Raw genomic sequence first — 24357 nt, forward strand, 5'->3', positions numbered from 1 at the left:
CTGGAAAAACGGAGTTCGCTGCACGCCATAACCTGTCTTCAAAGTCGTCAACTACTCTCTCGGTAACTGGTGGTGATGGCAAAGAGTAATCAAGGGAACCAAGATTATAGCGGTAATCAAAAGAACGTAATCCAGGGACAAAGACCAGACATGGAAAAACAGACACACACAACAAAGAACACAAAGCAACTAAAATCATACATACAAAGTAACAAAAGTAAATGAGCAACTCGGACTCCACTTAAAACTGGGAGCATGGACCAGGTGCACCGTGCGCAACAAATCCAAGATCTGTTGAAGTACCTGACAAAATAAAACATAAACATTGAATTAAGTCTTACAACGCCAAAATTGAATGCACAGATATATGTATATTGTTTTTATAATAAATACCTCATTAACATTGTGGGTTTGATTTATTTATTAAATACAATTAATTAATCAATGAGCGGTAACTATCAAAAGTGCAAAATCGAAAATGCCAAACAGGCGTGGTATGTTCGCGTCAAGTGAAAAAGTCTGCCAGAATATACAATTTTTGTCAAACAATTTAACTATTAATCAACATATAGATATACATAAACAAAAAAAAATAACTATTTATCAATATTCCAATACAAGGAAACATTCGGAAAATAAGGACACAATAATTCATTTTATCCAAATCATGCGAACATAATAAGTTTAAGTTGCTTATTGTTACATAAAATGCATTTATATTTTGATTGGGCGACTTGTCATCAATGAGGGGGCGATTTGTCTTAATTAGGAGTGAGAGACTTGTCTTGGGGGCGACTTGACTCGCATTCCTTTTTCAGTTTATGCGGAACACTAACTCGACTGGTTTCCGATTTATTAAGTAATTTATCATCTATAAATTTTTGCCAGGGGTACAATCAACGCCCATCGAAATATTTCGGGCCTTTTCCATAATATGTGACGGGGATTGGCATTCATGACAACATGTTGATAAACGAGCTTGCTTCAGAGGGCTTGTTCCTTCCTAAATCAAGCGATATGTACGAGCTTATAGAATCCTTTCTTCAGGTAAATTAAGTGATCAGTTTTGCTATATGTGATTGTTGGATATCGCACAGGATTTCTATCTTGATCATGATTTAATGATAGTTTGATACTGATGTCAGTGATGAGTGATGGCATGTTAATATTGTTATGACTTGTGTTTAAAATTGTGCAGTATGTCTTATTATGTCATTAATTTTAAATGCAAATGACCCTGTGGGACAATGATTGGATTATGAAAAAATTTGAATATGATGGCCCGATTTTTTTGTAACGACCCACATAAATTTGTCGTGACATTCGGCCTTCAGGTGCTGCTTAATTTATGCCTTCCGTTTTCAGTGATAGATTATTCAGTGGCGTAGCTAGGTTCTGCGTGCTGTGCATGCAGAATCTAGCGAAGGCACGTAAAGCTTACAAATTCTAGTCACAATGGCACTTTGTCAAAATGGCACCTTTGAAGATGAAATGGCACTAGTATGTAGTTAAAATGGCACTCATCATAAATGTATGTTTAATCATAAAATAAAAAGTGCTCTAAAAATAAAGTTACCAATGAATTAAACAAAGAATATCAGATCAATATTTACAAGATCAAAATTCATACATCAGTAATTCTTCAAAATTATCTTTTTATAGAAAACTCTATATAGGTCTGGAACTAGACCAAATTATATAGATGATTTGTCTAAACTGGCCGAGAGATCCATGACATCCAAAATAAGAATTAGCTCTCATCAGCTTATGATTGAGAGAGGAAGACACCTCAATATTGCAAAAGACAATAGAATATGCCCTGTATGCCATATTAACATTGAAGACAAAGAACATTTCTTACCATAAATCATAGGTAATTAGCAAAGCCATAAACCATAATCCATTCCCAAACTAATTTACTCAATGAATTTGCAATCAAAACTTGAATAATATTTCCTTTTCTTAATGAAATGTATATTAAAATTCATCATAAATTAATCATACAATCATATTACAGCAGGCACATCAATTAATTAAAAATATTTTACAAAAATACAATAATAAACCAAGTGCCATTCTGACTGAATTGGGTGCCATTTTAACCAGGTGCCATTTTAGCTATTTACATAGGTGCTATTTTGACTAAGTGCCATTTTAACTAGCACCCAAGCTTACAGCAGGGGGTTTAGGGGGCCCAGGGGAGCGAAACACTCCCCCTCCAGGAAGCTCCGCAGATTTAGGATTTGCTGCACCCATTTTTAAAGGTGAAAATATCATGTTTGGTATAAAAAGTTGGATGCAATGATTCAATTTAATTTTAATTTTAGCTTGACTTTTCATAAAAACATCAACTACCAGTAATTCATCTTAAGTTTTTCATTCATTCTTACTACAGTCAATCAAAAGAAATACTCATTTTGATTCTCATTTTGATTCTACATAAGGTAAAGTTTGTAAATGAAAGAAAAGTCAGTCTAACAATGATCCTATGACTTTCTTAGATATTTGCAAGAGTACTGGGTCACTCAATATTTTAGTAATTCACTCAATTCATGAATGCAACATTTTTTGTTGTTTTGCATTATCAAATGTCTCAATAACTACTTTCACGTCGATGTCAAAATCGGAGTGGATATGAAGTGATGCAAGAGAAGAGAGTCTTGTCCCATTATTGACCTCAGATAAGTCTTGACCCGCTTCAGCTAAAAGATCACTAAACGATCTTTCAGCTGTGGCCGTAGTAGGAGGCATGGTCAGGAGAATTTTCAAGATCGCGGGCACACTGGGATATAGATCTTTGTTTGTCATTTCCAATGTCTCACAGAGCTGACTTGGTTTCTCCGAGGGAAATATTTCCCATCGAGCAATCCATCTCTGGATTTCACGACCATAATGGTTTACAGATTGGAGGTCAGCTTCAAAGGCATGATGTATGCGCATTTGGTCATCATTGCTTAAATCCTTCAGATTTTTGGGGATCAGTTTCTGGGCAAGAAATCTGTCTTCAGAGTTTACCAATTGATCTCTCAATTCACTTTGTGGATGGTCTAAGAATGCATAATACATTGTAACCCGCCAGTAGTCACGAATATCAGAGATTGCTCGATTCTACTGACGCCCCATTGTGCAAGGTTTTGAATGTGGTATATCGAACTGTTCAGCTAGATTAACAGCTTCATCGTACAGGGTATTGTACATCCCTCTGCTTCTCGAAAACTTTAATAAAACTTTGGCAGTTGTTCACGGCCTCCACAAGATCGCATGTTACACTTTGAAGTGTTGCTGGGGAACAACATCTTGCAAAATATGCTCAACAATTACAAGTGGTAAAAGAAAATCAAACCTGAGGATTGCCGAAAGCTGGACACCAGATTTGCTATCACCTTTACTCTGAAGATACTCTAGGGAGCGGACGATTAGCTTACCAAGTTTCTTGGCAGAATAATGAAAGGAAAACACAGTTTCCTGTAGAGTAGCCATCATCATCCTGACTGATGCATCCTGGGATACAAGCATAATAGCTAGACTTGGAACATGGGCTTTGCAATGGACGGAGTTGGCTGTAGGGACATTTTCTTTGATTCTTGCCTGAACACCCCTGTGCACACCTGACATGTTGGCCGCCCTGTCATAACCCTGTGCTCTCATGTTCTGTACCTCGATACCATACTTTTCTAGCATGGCAATGAATAGATCTGCGAGTGTTTCACATGTGATATCAGTTGGCCTCACGAATCCTAAAAACTCTTTCCTAAGTTTCAGTTTACCATCAGTTGTGTCAACAAATCTGCCACATACAGAAACCCGCTCGTGGGTAGACACGTAGGTGGCCTCATCACCTATTAGAGCAAAGTACCCGGCCTGATTACACGATTCGACAATTTTCTTTCTTACCATATCCCCACCAATATTGATGATCTCATTTTGAATGTCTGGAGAGGTGTATTTCACCTTAGCAAGTGGGTTGTTTAAATGGTGCTTTAAAATCTTGTCACAATTTGCTGTGTGCTGCAATATTGCCATAAAACTACTTTTATCTGGTGTGTGCCCCCTTATTGGTATGTTTTGGCATCCACATAATATGAGAACTTCAATTATATCACGAAGGATGTGTCTGTTTCGTCCACTGTCGTCTTTCTCTTTTGATGAAAGTAAAGATGTGACCGGTTCCTTCTTTGAGTCTCTCACATCTACAAAGTGCTGGTCAGATCGTTCATTATGGGAATGTGAATCAAGACGCTCGTGTCTTTTGATATAGTTATGAATGTTCGACCAATCTGAGACTGGTGAAATAACAAACGATTTATCACGAGCACCTTCATTCCCAAACAACGTACAGCAATAGCAATATAAGGCATCTTGAGAGACGGAATACCTTAACCAGAGATGCTTCTTTAACCACAAGGGAGAGTTTTCTCTTATACCACCAATATCTCTGAAAGTCAAGATTTTATTGCATTTAAATTGATCAAAAATGACATCCTATAGATAGCAAAAAACACACATGAACGAACGAAGGACAATAGGACAATATGCACTGGATTTGCTTTCACCATTGAAAGTTTACGGTTTTTTATTGATTGTTTCTCAATTCTAACAGTCGAACACAGCTGTCCACAAATTTTAATAGCAATTTACCGATGCAAACTTTAGGTTCGAAACGTGTCCTTCGTGACTAAATTGTGTTAATCTCTTTTTTAAATAAGATTAAACACACAAAGTAAAATGACTCCCCTAGCATGGACAGTCTTTTTTTGGATTATTCCTTAGCATTTTTTTTTACTACAGTTATGTTAAAAATTACAGACTTTGAATCCATATTATTTAAATAATGGCCAGTCATTTATTTTAGATCAATGGTAGAAAATGGTACATACCTAGAAGGGAAAGAGAAATTGTCTACACTGTCCCAGCTAGTCTTTATGATAAGCATTTTGATATTGTTGACTAGGGTCATATCTTCTCTCATTATATCACCAATATCAGGGTAAGAGGGGCCATTTCTTTTCAGGCTTTTGATAGAGGACTGACTTGATGAACAACCATCACTATGACTTGACGGACTTGGCATTGATTTGTCTGAAATTTCAGTGGATGCCACTTCTGGCTCCATAGCCTGATCATCTGAATGGACATTGTCACTACTTTTATTATCTAGAATAGCTATTCGTTTACAGAAAAAGGAATCTATCTTTTGACAAGACTCTGCTGCTTTCTTCATTTTTAAATTTTTGTGGTAATATAACTTTGTAACGTTTAAAATCAAAACAAGTAATGAAGAGAATTGTGATAAATCCGAAATTATTTCAATCAGTAGCATCTCGTTTCAAATGACCACAGATTCAATATACAATAGACCCGCCATATGAACATTCATACTTCAGTTTTTCCCTTGGCAATAAAAGTAAGACCACCACCCCCACTCATAGGAAAATTTTGTGCACGCAGGTACGTCGCTGCGTCTATGGTAGCTATGCCACTGTTTTTCCTAATTTTCATTTAGAACCTAGAACTCTAACAAATAGGCTTCTGGAACAGGGTTATGTTGCTACAAGATTGAAATCATCACTACAGAAGTTTTATGGTTGTCATCATGAACTCGTGGATCGTTATGGTGTATCCATCTGCACCATGAAAACTGATTTATTCAACAGGTCATAGTCTTCCTTTCCTCATTTATCTACCCCGGACTTGACTTTTTATGAGCAGCTCAGCAGGTGTTTCTAGAAAAGCAGAGGATGCTTACCCTATCGGTGCACCTGGTCCATGCTCCCAGTTTTTAGTGGAGTCCGAGTTTCTCATTTGCTTTTGTTACTTTGTATGATTTTAGTTCTTTTATGTTCTTTGTTGTGTATGTCTGTTTTCCATGTCGGGTCTTTGTCCCTGGATTACATTCTTTTGATTACCGCTATAACCTTGGTTCCCTTCATTACTCTTTCAATGCATGTGTTTATTATTTCATCAAAGTCAAATATTATTGTAAAGGTAGTAAAGGTCTATACAATTACTTGAAATAGCCAACCAATAGGTAGGCTATTTGTTTTAAGGTTGTCCATTGACAAAACAGGTTCAGTACAAATGTGTAACTAGAACCCAGACCTGTATCAACTTTCCCTGCATCCAAGGAGTCAAATATAGAAGGATTCGCATCTGGTAAATTATTGCAATATCTCCAGGGATCTCCATGGATCAAAATGAACACATGGCTTACTCTCCTGTTGGACAAATTTTCATCATGGCACGTGTCCTTTCGTGCAGAAAATAGCTTGCCAAAAAAAGTATGATTAGGTTGAATATGACATATTTAGTAGCACAAGCTACAACGTAGAAATCAACAATGGTATTTTTTTCTGTCTATATTGTCTATTTCAATTATACCAAGGTAAAATTTTCCCTTCCCTAGGCTTGACCATAGGTCCACAGCTCTACTCTAGAGAAATTAAACAGGCATTTCACTCCCTGAAACATTAAACCCCCGGAAACTACAATCAAAACATTAAAACTACTGTTAGAATACACAAGCGCCAATCATATAGATTTATGACAGGTACATGTATAGGTAATTAATATAAAAGAGTAATTGGGTAATACAGTGCCAATTTGCAATGCATGACACAATTTTTAAAACATGGCACACACTAAAATGAACATGTTGCACTTATTTTGAATTCATGGTGCAAGGAAAATAGCACATGGTGCAGAGCCATGCAAAAAGAGGCCATGGAGAACCCTGATCTCGCGTGGTGAGATTTCAGTATACTAGCCATAGCTACTTGCCACCTATACAGTTAAAATTAGGTCATATAAAACATTGATATCAAAAAGCAGGGGAAGCTACAGCTATAAACATCCTTATATACAATGTCAGACCATTTTTATTAATTTAAAACAAATTTTATGATGATCGTTTGGGTTTGGAAGAAGGAGTTAGAACTTTTATTTAGGAGGGAATGCCTTTCTAGAGGGTGTGACTCTGGCTGCCATTTTTTATAGCAACAGTTGGTCATATAAAAACATTGATATCATGCAAGAACAGTCCATGTGAGACCCAACAGGGTAGTCAAGGATGTTAAAAGCCCCCTTAGTTAGTTCAAGAACAGGAGGCTACAGCTACAAAATTTTTTATACACACCCTCCGACCATTTCTGATCAATTTGAAATAAATTTTATGATGATAGATCAGGTTTTGAAGGAGGAGTTTAAATTTTAAATGAATAGGGTAACTGCCCTTGAAGGTGGGGCTACACAGTCAGGAGTCAAAACAAAGGCTTGTTTATATGTTGATATCACAAATGCAGGGAAAGCTACAAGTATAAAACTCCTGGTATACACCCTCATACTATTTCTGATCAATTTTTAACCAATTTTACGATGATTGATCAAGTTTGGAAAAAGGAGTTTGAATTTTTAATGAGGAGGGAAGTCGCCTTTGAAGTTGGGACCAGGTTATATATTTATAGGAGATTGAGGTCTCGAATATCAAGGTATTGATCAAAACAAAACATTGAAAAAGTATGGAGGCAACTTGAGGTGGGATATTTTTAAACCACATTGGTCAGCATAGATACATTTATCGTGATGATATGTCTGCCGTTAACACAGCATGCTCGGAATCAACGAAATGCATCATTGGTAATCTCACTGTACATGTATATTGCCCCACACATCATTTATTATCATACTATGTAAAATTGCGCGAGATTCCAATCCTTGCTGCATCCAAGCAGGGAATGACATTAACTTTCTGTTGAACTTGTCCTATCAGGCAAGAAGTTCACAACATTTACTTGCCTGAAAATTAGCTTGTCCCATGTAGTGTCTTTAATGGCTATTCAAGAAAATTTCAGTAGGCCTTGGGGCAACTGTGATCTGAATTCCACTTGCCAAAAGTCAGTTTTACTTGCCTTGGGCAGTTGGACAACCTTTAACATCATATCCTGCCAAAAAATATTTTGCCAAACTATTTATTATTACAGAATATTAAGTTCTGAAAATTGCAATGAAATATATATATGTATATGCAGAAGTCCGTTTAAACTTATTTCAATTTTGTTCCAAGTCGTGAAAATTAAGGATATTTACCAATTTTTTTTGCTTGACCTACTTTTTTTTTTCAAATGGTATAAAATTTGTTGCCAGAAGTTACTGTACCAAATTATTACTTGTTTATTTCTCAGTTTTATATCTGAATTGTTATGTTTTTATGAAAACATCCTGAGTTTAAAATGTCACTGTAAAGATTAAGTGTACAGTTTGAAAGATTTTGAAGTGTCTTAGAGAAAAAGTGTCAAAGTTTGAATTCCATACCATACCTAGCATCAGTCCCCATACCAGCAAAGAATGAATACAAAATTCAAAGTATTTCATGTTACCAATCATGGGCTCACTGGGGCAATGACAAAATAATATTTTTAATTAAATGCAGATACATTTGTAAGGACAATTTAAGACACACATTGAATAAGTTCTTTTTTTGTATAATTGATTGTAAGCTATGACATCACGATTTGTTTTCTATTATGACTTCATAACTTACGACTCATTTAACACATACATACAACTTTTTTGTGAAATTTACAGCCAGAACTTAAAATCTATAGGAAGAGTTCATTGACTGAATATTTGATGCCTAAAAAGGAAACAATCTAGAACTGGAGACAGATTATCATAGCACCCCTATAATTAAATTTGGATATTGAGTCTTATTTGGTAAATGTCTAATTGAAAATATTAAAGTTCTTTGACCACTTTCATTGTGGTCAGAATCTAAACAATGAAGACTGCATATATAATGATAGCTAAAAAACACTTGAATTTCAATTTAATAATATATAATCTGCTGTTGATAGATTCTGACAATCATGAAAGGACTGTTTATATTTATTTGTTTTATGTTATTATCCAGGCTCCTACATACCATCTGATATTTGAGGCCCTGTTGATAATATGGATTTTTAAGTTGGTATTTTTTTCTAAAGAGTATCGTCCAGAGTCAGTCTTGACTGAAAAGGTAGGTGTATTGAGGTATCAGGTAGTAGTATAAGTCAGTCTTAACTGAAAAGGTAGTTGTATTGAGGTATCAGGTAGTAGTATAAGTCAGTCTTGACTGAAAAGGTAGGTGTATTGAGATATCAGGTAGTAGTACAAGAAAAATACAATCCACTCTACATAAAATGATTAATAGATGTGACAGTGGATAATGTTTTGTTATTGATCCAGTTAGATCTAAAATGTGCTGGACATGATAGCGAGAAATGTCTAATGCTGTACATATACTAATTCCAGCAATTCAATAGATGTGTACTTATATTCATATTGAGAAGGCAGCTTTTAAGAAATTACATAATATTTCAGATAAGTGAAAAAGAATAGTTTATGTAATAGTCAGATATATTTTTTATTAGGAAAAAGCTGAATTAATAGAGGAATGGCAACCTGAATCTCTGGTCCCTGATGTTGATGATAACCACCCCCTGTTACAGTCTATGCAGAAAAATATCATAACAGGGTATGTATCATCTGTCAAATATCTTCCAAACCATATCCAGGATTTTAAATTTATCTACTAGTGTTTTCCCCAGAAATTTGTGAAGGCATGTTACTCTGTGTATTTTGAGGGCACTAAATAGTTACAAGAGGTTGTTTTTGGGGGCACCCCACTTCAGTATGCAGGCAATTTATTTTACAAAAATCAGCCCTCAACATGCATTGGTGTTATAAAAGTATCATTATTGGGTGCTAATACCACATGATTACAAATTCCATTGCAGATCAGGTAAAAATGATAAAATAAATCTAAAAGTGAAAGCTGGGTTTGGTCAACAGGGAGTACATTGTAAAATTTATGATGAGGGCAATGTGGTGCTTGATTTTTTTTATGTTAATATTCCAATCTGGATCTCCTGATTTTGATCACGATCAACACACTACTATTGATGTAGCTAAGTTTGGGTACTATTTTTACAACTGGATTTATCACAATCACATCAGTTGTTTTTTTTAAGTTTGCCATTTTCTTGACTAGTCTGAGAGGCATTTATGTAAATGTGATTAGAATTGTTTTAATCTATTATTTTGTAAATGTGACAGTAAAGAAAAGATTTGATAAATTTTAGAAATTTTCAAAACATGATTTTGCAGCAACTTGATTATATACATTTTTTTATTTTTTTTTTAGAAAACCAGACAAATATGTGACAATCAATGACAGGCAGTGTTTGAATATGTCCACCTTAAACTTCCTTGGAATGGCTGGAAATAAAGAGATTGAGGTAAGTAGAGACTCTTATTTGTAGGTGTTTGATTCAAGTTAATAAAGTAATCAAGCATAAACAACAACTTAAATGTCTGATTGATAATGACTATTTGACAAGTAAAATAAAAGTTGCATCCAACTACTAGTTTAACATGTTACTTCAACAATAAAAACTTATAGGTCATTATTCATTAATTCATACATAAATGAATTTTCTGTATTGAAAAAAAGTCAAGGAGAATGTTTTTGATTATTTTATATTTTTAGTCTGCAGCAATTAGAACTCTAAAGCAGTATGGTGTTGGGGCTTGTGGTCCTCGAGGTTTCTATGGAACTATGGGTAACATTTATATCTTATTTGTACAACATTTAATTGGTTCTTTTTATGTTCTTAAATGAAAAAGAGTTAATCAAATGCTGATATATTTTTTCATAAGTATGATTTTGAAAATTACTACCACATGGCTCTTAACAACAATATGAATATTAATAGTCATTCCACTTCAAAACTTAGTAAATAGTAAATACCTTTCTGAATTTATGTTTCATTAATCCAAATTATATTGTCTTTTTCAGATGTACATTTAGAGTTGGAGGAGAAATTTGCTAAGTTCATGAACTGTGAGGAAGCAGCTCTGTATTCCTATGGATTTGCCACTATTGCTAGCGCTATACCCGCTTACTCCAAGAGAGGAGATGTCATATTTGTGTAATGTATTAATACATATATGTATAATTTACCTATTGAGTTCACACAACAGCTAGACTGTAAAATATACCTACAATTCTGGAAATTTGTAGTTTAGAAGAATGGTTTTCATCGTTTCATGCAAAAAAAAATTGATATCAAGTTCTAAAATGAATGTTAATTTTCTATTTATAGAGATGAAGGTTGTTGTTTTTCCATACAGAAAGGTTTAGTAGCTTCCAGAAGTGTTATTAAATGGTTTAAACACAATGACATGGAAGATTTAGAGAGACTATTAATGCTACAACAGGATGAGGACAAGAAAGTAATTGATTTTTATATGACTGCCAAAAAATTGCCATCGTATAATGGTATGGTGGTTGGCATGGTCATAGTCATCCATGTCATCATAAGCAGCGGTGTCTGTAGACATTTGGTTTTCATCTGATAGCATAAATACTAGTTCGTTCATCTTAATAAAACTTGATAACAGGGTTCCTAACTACAGAAAGAAAGTTGTATTGATTTTGGGTGTTATGGTCCTAAATGCTTTAGAATTAGGGACCAAAAATAAGTATTTCATAGAATTTAAATACTTGACTCAAGAAAAAGCATATGGATGTCTATAATATTCCTCATAAATATTCTAAGCCATGAAGGTTAGGCTAGAAATGATTTTGTTACAAAATGAGGAGTCAAGAAGGCACCAGAAACAATCATTTTCCTGATGTCCTTATTGACTATAAGTAATTGGATCTTTTAAAAATTTGACCACAAGGTGCCATACCACCAATGGAAGGCTTTAAGGATTAATTTTGGGGGCTTTGATTTGAACCCATTTGGATTTGAGGGCCCAAAACAAGTGTTTGCCTGATGTCCAGAAAATAACGTAAGTAAAAGTGAATCGATCTCTTTTAAATTGTACTTCAAGGTGCCATACTTCAAAATGAGACTGGGATTACATCTTGGGGTTGTGTCTTGAACCAATTGAGAATGAGGGGCCACAAAGGAGCTGGAAATAAGAAACTTGAGTAAAAGGGAATGGATCTCTTTAAAATTCTACCACTAAGTTTCATATCCCCAAAGGAAGGTTTGGATTGATTTTAGAGGTTGTGACTGGAACAATTGGGGAATTAGGGGCTAGGAAGGATTGAATTTGTATCCTATTTCAAATTTCAAATCACAGTCAAAAAATAAAGATGTATCAAGTTTGAATGTTGTGTCCATACTTGTCCCAACTGTTCTAGGTTTGACCTCTTTGGTTCTATCAAGATTTGCCCAAAGGGCACCCACATTTATTTATGAAACACAGAGGTTAAGTCACTTATTTCAAGTTATATCTAAAAAAAACTATGAGAGATAAAGACAACTTACCTTCTTTGGCTGGAAGAGCTCTAAAAAGTTTCCATTTGGTCTAAATTGTAGTAGGAAACCCTTATTAGAGTTATTTCCCTTGAAACCAAATAATGGCATTTTTGCAGTTTTGGATTTCTAATTTTATACATTTCTGTAGGACCACTGTGAAATTGATGTTAAAGTTAATTGTCTCCCTTTGACCAGAGAATCTATATGTTGTTGTATTCGATAAGATAAGCAAGTATATATTGTTTAAGGAACAGGGCTCTTGAAAATGTTTAATTCAGAGCAATAAATATAAAAAAAGAACCTCTGTGACAACTAGCAAATTGTTAAGTTTGAGGGAGAAAAGGAATATTATTGGGCTAATACCTTTATTGTTTGTTCTGTATTTCAGAATCCAAAGAAAGCTAAAGTTACAAGAAGATTTCTAGTTGTTGAAGGGTTGTATTACAATTATGGAGATATGTGTCCTTTGCCTAAACTTGTAAGTTTCTTCATACACTACTCTGACATTTCATACATGTATTTATTTTTCTGAACACTTTATGCATTGCTCAGGGAGATATTAAATATGCCATCAAGTTTTATTTGTTACTTTACATTGTTTACTAGTCAGTATTTCAATTTGTGAAATCAAAATAATTTTGGTCAAGTGACCAACAAGAATTTCCATGATCAAGCATATTTCTGACTGAATTTTATATTACCAACAGAAAGTTTTTTTATTGGACCATAGAAAAAGTAACAGATATGGTGAAATGCAAAAAAAATGTACCATATAATACTTACAGAGATTCCCAAAAGGTCTTTGGTAAATGTAAGGCCCAAACAACAAAAGTAATAAAAACAATGGTAACAGATCAATGACACTCCTTCAAAATATACTATTGTATTCTTCAGTGTATTCCACACACTTTTTGAACTTTTTCTTTTTTTCCAGGAGGGGGTGCACAGTATACACCAAAATCATGAGTTTCTAGATTTTTCTGGAGGCATAATTTTCAGATAGATTTTGAATGTAAAAACAATTGTCACTAATCCTTTAATCTGCCTGATGAACTGTTTCAAGATGTTAAATATCAATACACAAGCTTGGCAAATTAAAACATTTTTTTTATAAATGGTTGGACATGATGCCATTGTTTTAGTGAAATACCTGATTTGCATACCAACAGGAAATGTAAACATTTTATCTGACTCGTTGAATTGATCCAAATTATACATTGCTGTATTATAATCAATAAATGGCATGCAAACACAGAGAAACATAAAAAACACTTTCATATATATAAAAAATAAGTGATGAAAGGATACCCGTTTCAGGGTATTTACCAGAATCCTTTCATTTCAATGTGGTCTTCTGCTGGTGATTTTTCCTCGCTTCCCAGTGCACGTTTTACACAAAAACTGACTTTTTTCATTGATTGATCTTGTGCGGAATACACAAATGGGCTGCTACCAAATTTCCACAATCATCACTGATTTAAAGGAATAACAAGCACAACTAACTGTACAGTAGAAATTCATCATTATCAATCAAATGATGGGCTGTCCAGAAATTTTTCTTTTACCTGTTTGGACAGCAATTACATGTAACACCTTTTGTCAGATTTTTTGTTTAGTAATTGGTTTCATAAAAATGAAAAATCAACATGGATGCTCATCAAAGAATCTAGATTTCATATAAGCACCTGTAATCATAACACTGTATTTACTTATAGATTGAACTGAAATGGAAATACAAACTAAGATTATTTGTGGAGGAGAGTTTTAGTTTTGGTGTTTTAGGTTCTAGTGGTAGAGGAATAACAGAGCATTATAATGTACCAGTAAGTAGCTACAAATATCTATGTAATGATAAGGCCACTTTAAGTTTATTATTAATTTTTTATCATAGCCAACAAGTCAGTTGGTGCTACATATGCTTGTTATTCAAAAGTGATCTCAACAATGACATTTACTTAAGGAAAAAAATAATTCTGCCATATTTACAGGTGGATGAGGTAGATTTGATAGCAGCGTCATTGGAGAATTCAATTGGTAGTACTGGAGGCTTCTGTTGCGGGAAGAAATATGTGATAGATCATCAAGTAAGTCAGAATTGCTGTGTTGAATTACAAATGCAGTCTTACAAATTCATATTATAATGTTTATGAAACTTGATATAGCTTGTTTAAACTTTTCTTGGCTTTTAGAAATTGAATGCAATGATAAATGAAGTTCTTAAATGAAATTGTGTCAATGTCAACTCCACAGCCTATGGAAATTAAAGGCCTGATACTTGGTATACTGTTTATATTAGTTATCATGTTTAAAAGTTAAAATTCAATATTTGTTTTTTTTGTCTTTAACTGAATAATGTGTTACACAAAGCAGCTTATTATTATTGATTTATTGTTTGACAGAGATTATCAGGCCTTGGCTATTGTTTCTCAGCCTCTCTACCTCCTATGCTAGCCACAGCTGCCATTGAAGCTCTCAGGATAATGCAGAGTAACCAAAGTATGATTACTTAGAAACACTGAATAGAATCATTTTACAATCATAAACATTTGAAGAAATCATGGTTGGTTCCAAATGTTCAAAACCTACAGGAATTGACAATTTTTTGATACATGATATGGTATAGAGCTGCTAATCTGTCCCTCTACATGATATGGTATAGAGCTGCTAATCTGTCCCTCTGCATGATATGGTATAGAGCTGCTAATCTGTCCCTCTACATGATATGGTATAGAGCTGCTAATCTGTCCCTCTACTTGATATGGTATAGAGCTGCTAATCTGTCCCTCTGCATGTTATATGATAATGTAAACATGCTTTGATGGACCTAACAGATTGGTTTTTTTTCAATGTTTGTCATTATGTAGGGAAGCTCTGGGACTCTAAAGAAACACCAACAGAAATATGACCCACTGAGTGGTTAACTACAGCTGTTTATTATATGAAGTTTCCAAATTATTAGAATCGCTACCGGTACATGACATTATTATATCTTATTTGCTAGATTTGAATATTTTGTTATGATGTTTTATGTATCAGTTGTTTGATATTTAAGTTGTTATGACAGTTTTCTATTATTTTTAGATATTTTATTGACACTGAAAGAAAACTGTAAGAAGATGCATGATGGATTGTCCCAGTAAGTAAAATCTAAATTTAGCTAGAATTAGGAAAGCTCCAGGGCTTTTACGGAACATAAAAATGGAATAAATAAAGTGTTCCCTTCTTTTACCATAAGTACTTTGTTATGGTATAATTAAATCAAGCTTAACAATTTACTAGATAAAAATTTTGAAAAAGTGCATTAATGAATACTTTATACATTGAAAACAACCACATTACAAAAAAAGTTTTGATTTCATGTCAGCATAGGATGATTACCCTACTAGTGCACCTACTCCTATTTTTTATTTGAGTTGCTAGTTTATTCTTAACTTTTTGTGTGAATTCTTTCAAATAGTTTATTAATACTTTCTTTCTCATGTTTTTCCTCAGATCACAAATATCCTACTCCTCATTCTAATCATGATAAAACCTCAATAGCCACAAGAAATTAACAAAACAAATAGTAAGTCCTCAGGAGGTTTAAAAATATTTGAAAGTTCCATGATTTTGTATTTAGATATTTCAAATTTTGTGACCCTTTGGTCTGAGGATATACTTGTTGTGTTTTATTTTAGGATTTATGGTATCCGGGTGATAGGAGATCAATTATCTCCAGTGAAACATGTCCAGCTTGCTGAAATTAATGACAGCAGAGAATTAGATGTAAAAACATTGCAAAGAATTACAGACAATGTAAGTTAATGTGAAACAGATAGAAGGAATTAACATCAAAGAAGATGTTTTTTTTTTGTTATTTGTAGACACTTGGTTTTTCATGTGATAGCATTAATATTAGTTGGTTGATCTTTATTAAAAAAATTGACAAGGTTCCAAACCATGAAAGGATGGTTGGTATTGATTTTAGGGATTATAACCCCAACTGTTTTGAAATAAGGGGTCAAAAAGGGGCAAAAATTCAAGCGTTTCATAAAGTTTGACTATATAACACCTGTGAAAACATGGATGTCAGTGATATTTCTCCACAATATTCTATACCAGGACTATGTGGGGTTTAGACTTGAATTATTAAGGAATAAGGGACCAGAAAGAAGTATTTTCCTGATGTCCAGTCATTAACTTGACTATTAGTAATTGGACCCTTTTAAAAAATTACCACAACGTGCCATACCACCAAAAGATTAATTTTGGGGGCTATTTCAATTAGGAATTAGGGGCCAAAAGGGTACAAGAAACAATTTTTCCTGATGTCCAGAAAGTAACTGATAAAAGTGAATGGATCTCTTATAAGTTGTATACTAGGTGCCATACTTCAGAGGGCAAATTTGATTGACTTTTTGGGGTTGTGACATGAGCCAATTAAGAATTTGGGGTCACAAAGGGGCCATTTTTTTTATTTATGAATAATAACTTGAGTAAAAATGAATGGATCTCTTTGGAATTCTACAATCAAGTACCATACACCCAACGTTAGGTTGAGATTGATTTTGGATGTTGTGACTAGAACCACTTAGGAATGAGGGGCCAAAAAGGGTTAAATTCTTATTCTGTGTCATATGTCTAATCACCATCATAACTCAAAGCTGTATTGAGTTAAAAGTTGTGTTCATATTTTCCCTAACTGTGCTGGGTTTGACCTCTGTTGCTGTATTAAACTGCACCCAGTGCATATTATTGTTCAAGGCAATAGAACTTGTAGACCAGTAAGGCCATACAAGTTAATAAGACTTTGTAAGTAATTGTGGCTGTATACATCATAAGGTCTTGTTAGTCATTAAGACCTTGCAATTTCTAAACTTAGAAAAATCAATTCTTTTGAATGGGAGTTTGGTACTAATTTTAGTGAAATCACATGGTAATATATGAAGACTAAGAAATCCTGTGAATCCTTAAAAAATAACCTTTTCTCACTGAGTCCTATTACTGCTGGGTAATTTTCTGAAGTTACAGTAGTAATGGAATAATGCTAAAGACATAGACTATAGAGGCAAATTTATTTATTACAGGAAAATATAAATGATATCATAATCTTTTATGGAATTAATTGTTAAGTAATGTTTTACCCAAATAATGTTTTTAGCTCACCTGGTCGAAGGCCATGTGAGCTATTGCCATCACTTGGCGTCTGTCTTCATCGTCTGTTGTCGTTGTTAACAATTTTTCAAAACTCTTGTCCTTTGAAACTACTTGACCAATTGGAACCAAACTTAGTATGAATGTTCCTTGCGGTATCCTGCATAGAAATGATGTGGGGATTTTTGATCCGTCAAGAAACATGGCCGCCGTTACTAAAATAGGACATAGGGGTCAGACAGTAGTTTTTCACATATATCTCCAAAATGGTTAGGTTTAGCCGAATTGTGACAGGGTAAAAATGTTCAGCATGATGAGATCTATCTGCGGTCAAATTTTCATTTTAATCTGTTCAGCCACGTTTGAGTTATTGCCCTTTTTCGACGTTTTCTTGCTATTTTTAATGTTATTTCTTCCAAAAATCTTCTCCTCTGACACTACTTAACCAATTGTAACAAAACTCGGAATAAGTGTTTCTTGGGTATCCTACATAGAATGGAGGTGGGGTTTTTTTGATACGTCGAAAAACATGGCAACGGTTACTAAAAATAGAACATAGAGGTCAGACAGTAGTTTTTCAAATATATATCCAAAACTGTTAGGTTTAGCCTAATTCTTTCAATATCTGAAATGATCCTTATTTTTAGGACTACAAAAGTCTTCAGGCATAAAATTTGTCAGACACTATCTTATCAGAGTTATTGCCCTGGGAAAATGACAGGGTTTTTATTTAGTTTTCAGCCATTGTCTTGAAAACTATGATAGATTTAGACTTTCATTTACTGAAATGATCCTTATGATAAGTCCTATCAAAGTTTTCTTGAGTCAAAATTGTTGAACAACTTCCTGTTTAATTTATTGCCCTTGAAAGGCAAAATTTAACCAGGTGAGCGATTCAGGCTCCTGGGAGCCTCTTGTTTAAAAGTAAAATCAGAAGTGAAAAATCAATGTGGCAAATGTGTATTGTAAATGTTTTCATCTTTTGAAGGCCATGGAAAGAGGCATTGCATTTATATTAGCAAGATATTTAGAAAAAGAGGAACACAAGCTGCCTCCACCAAGGTAAGTTAAAATCATAATATACATTGGTTCAGATGGAGTAAAAAAATGAAAGGCGCAACCAGAAAAGTTCTGTATATATTGTGAGATCCTAAGTTTAATTTGTTAAAAATATAAAGTGCCACTAATTCAGAAAAAAACTTCTAGTATCTTGATTCTGTTTGACTTATCCATAGACAACTTAGATTGATCTGTTTTTTGGTTAAAAGATACCTTCATTTGGTTTCAGTCAGATTGGCTAATTGATTTTTAATTGTCATTTGATTTTGTACTTTAATTTTTCTTTCCTCATTCTACACAAGAAAAACTGCAACATATGCGTTTCATATTTTAGGACCAAAGGGAAAAACACATGTTTTGGACTATCAAATCAATTCATGAATAACATGCATGAAAATTTCATGTATATATTTTTCTGTGATGTTTTCACAAGAGTATGGTTTTCTGTAATGTTTTCACAAGAGTATGGTTTTCTGTGATGTTTTTATGTGTTTTACATGCACAAAAGCAAAGTTTCCATATTAGTCCTAAACACATGAAAAGATATGTTGAATTTATTGGGATTAAAGTGTCAAGTTACGATTAATTTTGTAGTTTAACAATCATTGTTCCACCACTTTTCGTATTATTTATCAGTTGTGTTTAATTTGATTTAAAACTTGTTTTGAATTGTCCTGCTATTGTGTGAATCAAAGTGGCTGTTGTTTACATTCTTGTTTGGTTTTATTTTAATTGATATATATTTCTATCCATATTTTTTTCAGTATAAGAATTTCAGTAAACAGTCAGTTGACAGAAAATGAGATTAATCGTGTGGTTGATGTGTTGTCTAATGCTTGTAAGGATGTATTGTGAGCAGGTATGTGTACAGCATCATCTAAAATAAAGGACATGGCTTCTCATATTTATGGTGATGAAAACGGCTTATAAAACCTATAAGTTTGATGTATAATTAAATAGTTTGTATTTGTAGCTTGTTATGAATAATGAAGTGAAGTTAATTTAGTATTGAATGAATGATTAATTGGTTGATTAACTGGAAAGAGTGAATAACCAAAATACTATCACTAGGAGAACACCTAACGAGTGAGTTGAACTTGTGAAGCATTCTTTGCATAAAATAAAACTTTAAATCCTGGTCATTTGAGTATTCCTTTAAATATTTATATTTTATTCTGAGAAACATTCAAAAAGATGATTAAATAAAACTCATTGAATTTCCATTTGCTTTTTTTTTTAGATTAATATATGTCTACATTTTAAAAAAAAAACTGTAGTTTTATAATAGTATAGATTTGTCTACTGTTTATGAATAAGGGGCCAAAAATTAGCATTTTATAATTGTTTATTGATTTATTATAAGTATATGGATCTGTATGAATTTGTACCTGAAGATCTATAACGCAAAGTTCAGGTTAAGGTTCATAGGATATAGTGACTAGGAATGGTACAAAGCATGTGTTATACAGTGTTTCAATGTTTTGTTTTACAGATGAAGCAAACTAATCCAGATAATCTTCCAATGGTGATCAAATATTGATTGGTAGACATTTCTGCTGTTGGTGATCAATTCGTTTGAAGACATTTCTACCGTTCATTTTTACTAAATACAAACTGTATGCAAGATTTGTTTTCAAAAATGTTTGAATGTGTAGCTTTAACTTTTGGCTTGCCTGGTTATCTCCCTTGTCTGTTTGATATCACTTTTAATATAATTTTATAACGGGTAAGTTAATTCAACATTTTAAAACATGTATTGCTGTGAAAAAAATATGTCTGAATTAAAAGACTTTATACTAGGTGTATTTTCGCTGTACTTAGATTGGGGAATGGTTCAAACTTAAGTCTTGTTATTCATCAAATTAAATTTGCATAATTATTTATGATAGCATTCAATAAGACAATTGCTCTTGTATTAGAGTCATATTATTATAGTGTATGATTTTACAAGTAATTATCATTTTCTGTACTTTTATAATTTTATATTTTATATTGTAAATAAGATGTATTTATTTTGGAGTTGTATGTCTGAGAATTCATCATTATGATGTCATGTTTTATTATAATATAACATGTTTACAAGACAAAATTTTTCTTTTTCCCAATGTTGTTTAAACGGATTTAGGTTATAGCTGTTTGAATAAAAGTACTGTCATAACAAAAATGCAACAAGAGCCAGAATAGAAAATATTATATGTACTTTTGTCTTATCTATGTTACTGTGAAAGTACTTTTATTTGTGGATACCAATTTTCGTGGTTTAGGGAAAAATAATTAGTTCGTAGATACTTTAATTCATGGAATTGACAACTCTACTATACAAATGAATGGGAAATTTCCTTTTTGTTGGGAACCAAGTTTCATGGTTAACCCAACTTACAAAAACTATGAATATTGGTACCCTACGAACAGTAATTCTTGAACAGTATATGAATAAATAAGACCTTGTGGAAGTAACTGATTTGAATTACCTTAGAACTGTTAGTATTGTCAGATGTGAAGATTACTAAATAACAACCAACCATTCATTTTTTTTGTATTATTATGTTCTAATAAGGTGTCCATGCAAAAATCTTGCAGTGGGTGACCCATGATAAAATTAGTTTTAAAAAAAGTGCAGTGATTAAAGAGAAATAAATTGCATTGAAAGCATTGAAATTCATTGTAAAAAGGAAATAACTCTTTATTTGGTGCAAAATTAGGTTGCCTTGTGAGGGAACTTGAAAATCATTTTCTGAGCTATCTATTGTTGAATTAAAAAGAAATCTTTGATATACTTACCATTTGTATGATAATTATTACCATTACATTGGAACAAAAATTCAGTGGGGAAAAATTGTGTTGTGCCACCGCTATCGTAGGATTGGCTTGATTTTAAATCTAGGGCATCTTAAATGTAAATTCATATTTATAGTGAACAAATTTCTTTGGTCATATCAATTAATTTTCCATTCATTTATGTTACTGTTATGGAAAAACTAATTTATGCCTTTCTGAAAAGTAAAAATTCTCCATGGTAACTGACGTAGTAAGTATAAGAGGGAGACTAATTATTTAGAACTTTTATCATAACATTTGATGTACAAATGTAATGTAGAATTTCATTGGGTAAGTTGTATATGTCAGGGTATCAGCTCATAGAAATGTATGGAGCTGTTGTAGTGCATGTAATCGTCATTGCCCAAAAACACTTCATTTTGTGTGATAACCTTTGATATTAGCAGTTGTTTGACATCTATGGTCAAATCAAGTTGTGCCCAGAGATGCATTTTATTTTACACATTGTAGGAATTATTTTAAGATTTTAATTGCAATTTTCGCTGACAAATTCTACAGTTACATTTATGTGGAGATGTTAGTATTTATTTTTTAAGGATTGTTGTCAGTCTTGATATAATGGTCACAAATAATTGTTTACTTGCAGTGCTAACCCATTTTACAACCATAACTTTATTGACACCCGTTACACCCGTTCAAACGTCTAAATATGTTTAACATCACCAGAAGATGGTAAAATTTACATTGAATATTTCGGATAACTGATATCCTTCTTCAACATAAAGCTCATAAAACTGTATGAGCATAAAACTCACAAAACTTCCAATATAAGTATATATATATATATATACATGTGTGTGTGTGTGTGTGTGTGTGTGTGTGTGTGTGTATTGGTAAACATTACTAGAGATGTTCTTTATTGTATAACCAAATCATTAAAACTAGTAATGTTTGGAGGAATGACATTTGTGTCAACAGGATATGGTCAAATACTTTCAGTCTATTGTTCCATTGTTCCTCCTGATCCTTATCTCTGTACCTGAAGATTATATGTTTGTACAGTGTCAAACAGGAAATTGGAGTATTTAAGTTTTTTGTATTATCTTTAATATGAGCTATCACTAGATTTGTATTATTGATCTTCAAACATTGACCACTCAGCTATAATTGATACATTAACTTAACATTTTTGATGTTTTAAATTTGTCTATTACATTTTTTTTTGGTGGGGGGTATGATTGAATATACTTCTTTTTAACATTTTGAAGTTGTTGACCATAACATACAGGACAATGAGCTAGTACAGTTTGTTTGGTTTGCATAGGTATTCATTTTACCAAGATTCAAAATTCATTTAAAGTGTTATGAAGGATTAAAAGTGTCCGGTTTTGGCAGGTTTTTTTTTATTTACTCAGAGTTTAAGAAGGTTTCTCAGTATTTAATGTTTGTTACTGTGAACATACTTTTATTCATCAGTATCAGGATTTCTTGATTTGGTAAAATATCATTATTTAGTGGCATTCTGATCTGTTTTTATTTTAGACCTTCAGTTGTAAAATAGGAACTTGATATTTTGTAGGAGTTTATATCTGAGGTTGATCTCCGGTAACTAACTAAAAGTAGTGGTATTGCTAGTGCTAAGTACTCTTAATTCACTGCTCAGGGCAAACAGATGATGAGCCAAAACAATTTTTTATCTACAAATTACTCACTAGTCACTAGTAGTACTATTACACTATCAGAAAATTGAGTATTAAATGTGGTTTTATTGTTTTTGAGTATTAGAGATGAAAGTAAATTCCTTAATTGTCTGTTTACACAGATTTTAAGTTATTTTTCTCTTTTTGATTGATTTTATAATAAAGGTATCATAAAAGACTCTTGCAATGATTTGGTACATGAGTTTCAATGTCTATGAAGTAGAAATTCTGAGATGTTAAAGCTTGTATACAAATGATATCTTCATGATGAGGGTCTTAGTAGATGAATATATTAATGTGTTCACTTAGCTCTTTGGTCCAGAACTGTGCTACAATACTAAAAAATAGTATGTACTGACTTTCCCATGTAACTGCCCCTGTAAAGAAACATGTTCTACTCACAATAATGGGTCTAGTTAAATTCCTAGTACTGTAACAATTAGCTCTATAGTCTTCAAAGTAGGAATCTATATCATTAAACAGTAACAAGGCTTGGTACAAATCAACTCTATAGTCCTCGGAGTAGGACTCTTATATCATTAACCAGTAATGGAGCTTGGTACAAATTAACTCTATAGCCCTCAGAGTAGGATTCCAGATTACTAACCAGTATTAATCATCCTGTATGCCAAATTCTGTATATCTCTATCTAAATCTAGGTTGGAAAGTTTAGACACCAAACCAAAGAGGAGTAGCATTAAAGTACTACCTTTAGAAGGTAGAGTCCTTAGATGAACCATTAATTTCCAGTTCAACTGAATAGGATCTGGATGAATGATTTTGTTTGCCCTACTGTAGTTTTCATTCTTGATAAAATGATTTTATATGTTTTGGTATGTATATCCAGCTTCTGATTAAGAATATTACTGTATGACTGTTGTAGTGAGTAAATATTTTCTACAGAATAAAGAATTGGATTCAGATGTCTTATTTTTTTGCAAAAAAAAAAACGCATAATCTTTTATATTTACTTGTAATAAAACTAGCCAATAAAATATCAATTGTAAAACACCAAAACATTTAGTTTTCAAACATTGGACCAGTTATGCATTAATCCATTACCTTGAGGCATTTTCATAAGTAGGATTTATGACTTGTATTATTCAAAATTTCATTTATGACACTATATCATATTTTATATTTTTACAACAAATTCTGAATTTTGAATTGAAGACCAAAACCCCTATTTGCGAGTCAACTTGAGTGAAGAATTCACAGGAAAAAGACATCAATCATTTTGTTATTTCACACTTTCTTACCTAATCTTGACAAATTTCTATATTAATATCCACTTTGATATTTCATATGCCCTTTCAATACCAAATTTTGTCTGTTTAAAATCAAGTTTTTATACAGTGCACCTGGTACATTTATAAATT

General features: G+C 32.9%; 1 protein-coding gene across 1 annotated transcript; it reads left to right on the plus strand.

The window, feature by feature from the left end:
* The first annotated feature begins 898 nt into the window (after nucleotides 1-898).
* On the plus strand, nucleotides 899-23901 carry LOC148630188 (serine palmitoyltransferase 1-like). The gene is made up of 16 exons (XM_088562644.1): nucleotides 899-1047; nucleotides 8906-9010; nucleotides 9405-9508; nucleotides 10178-10271; nucleotides 10523-10595; nucleotides 10832-10964; nucleotides 11139-11268; nucleotides 12697-12786; nucleotides 14024-14131; nucleotides 14297-14392; nucleotides 14708-14804; nucleotides 15390-15444; nucleotides 15986-16103; nucleotides 18430-18503; nucleotides 19265-19359; nucleotides 19993-23901. The coding sequence occupies exons 1-15, from the start codon at nucleotides 964-966 to the stop codon at nucleotides 19353-19355; spliced, it is 1452 nt and encodes a 483-aa protein (XP_088418770.1). The 5' UTR covers nucleotides 899-963; the 3' UTR covers nucleotides 19356-19359; nucleotides 19993-23901.
* The last annotated feature ends 456 nt before the right edge of the window (nucleotides 23902-24357 follow it).

The sequence above is a fragment of the Perna viridis genome, chromosome 1, assembly GCF_037379345.1.
Source record: "Perna viridis isolate PV_CMFRI_1.1 ecotype Kerala chromosome 1, ASM3737934v1, whole genome shotgun sequence".
Lineage (NCBI taxonomy): Eukaryota > Metazoa > Mollusca > Bivalvia > Mytilida > Mytilidae > Perna > Perna viridis.

What these genes read in the sequence shown, in the direction of transcription:
- LOC148630188 (XM_088562644.1), top strand. Translation starts at nt 964, where the DNA reads ATGTTGATAAACGAGCTTGCTTCAGAGGGCTTGTTCCTTCCTAAATCA. An exon ending in CTGGAAATAAAGAGATTGAG is followed by an intron (nt 10,272 to 10,522) that starts GTAAGTAGAGAC and finishes TTATATTTTTAG; the next exon opens with TCTGCAGCAATTAGAACTCT. An exon ending in TGTGTCCTTTGCCTAAACTT is followed by an intron (nt 12,787 to 14,023) that starts GTAAGTTTCTTC and finishes ATTTACTTATAG; the next exon opens with ATTGAACTGAAATGGAAATA.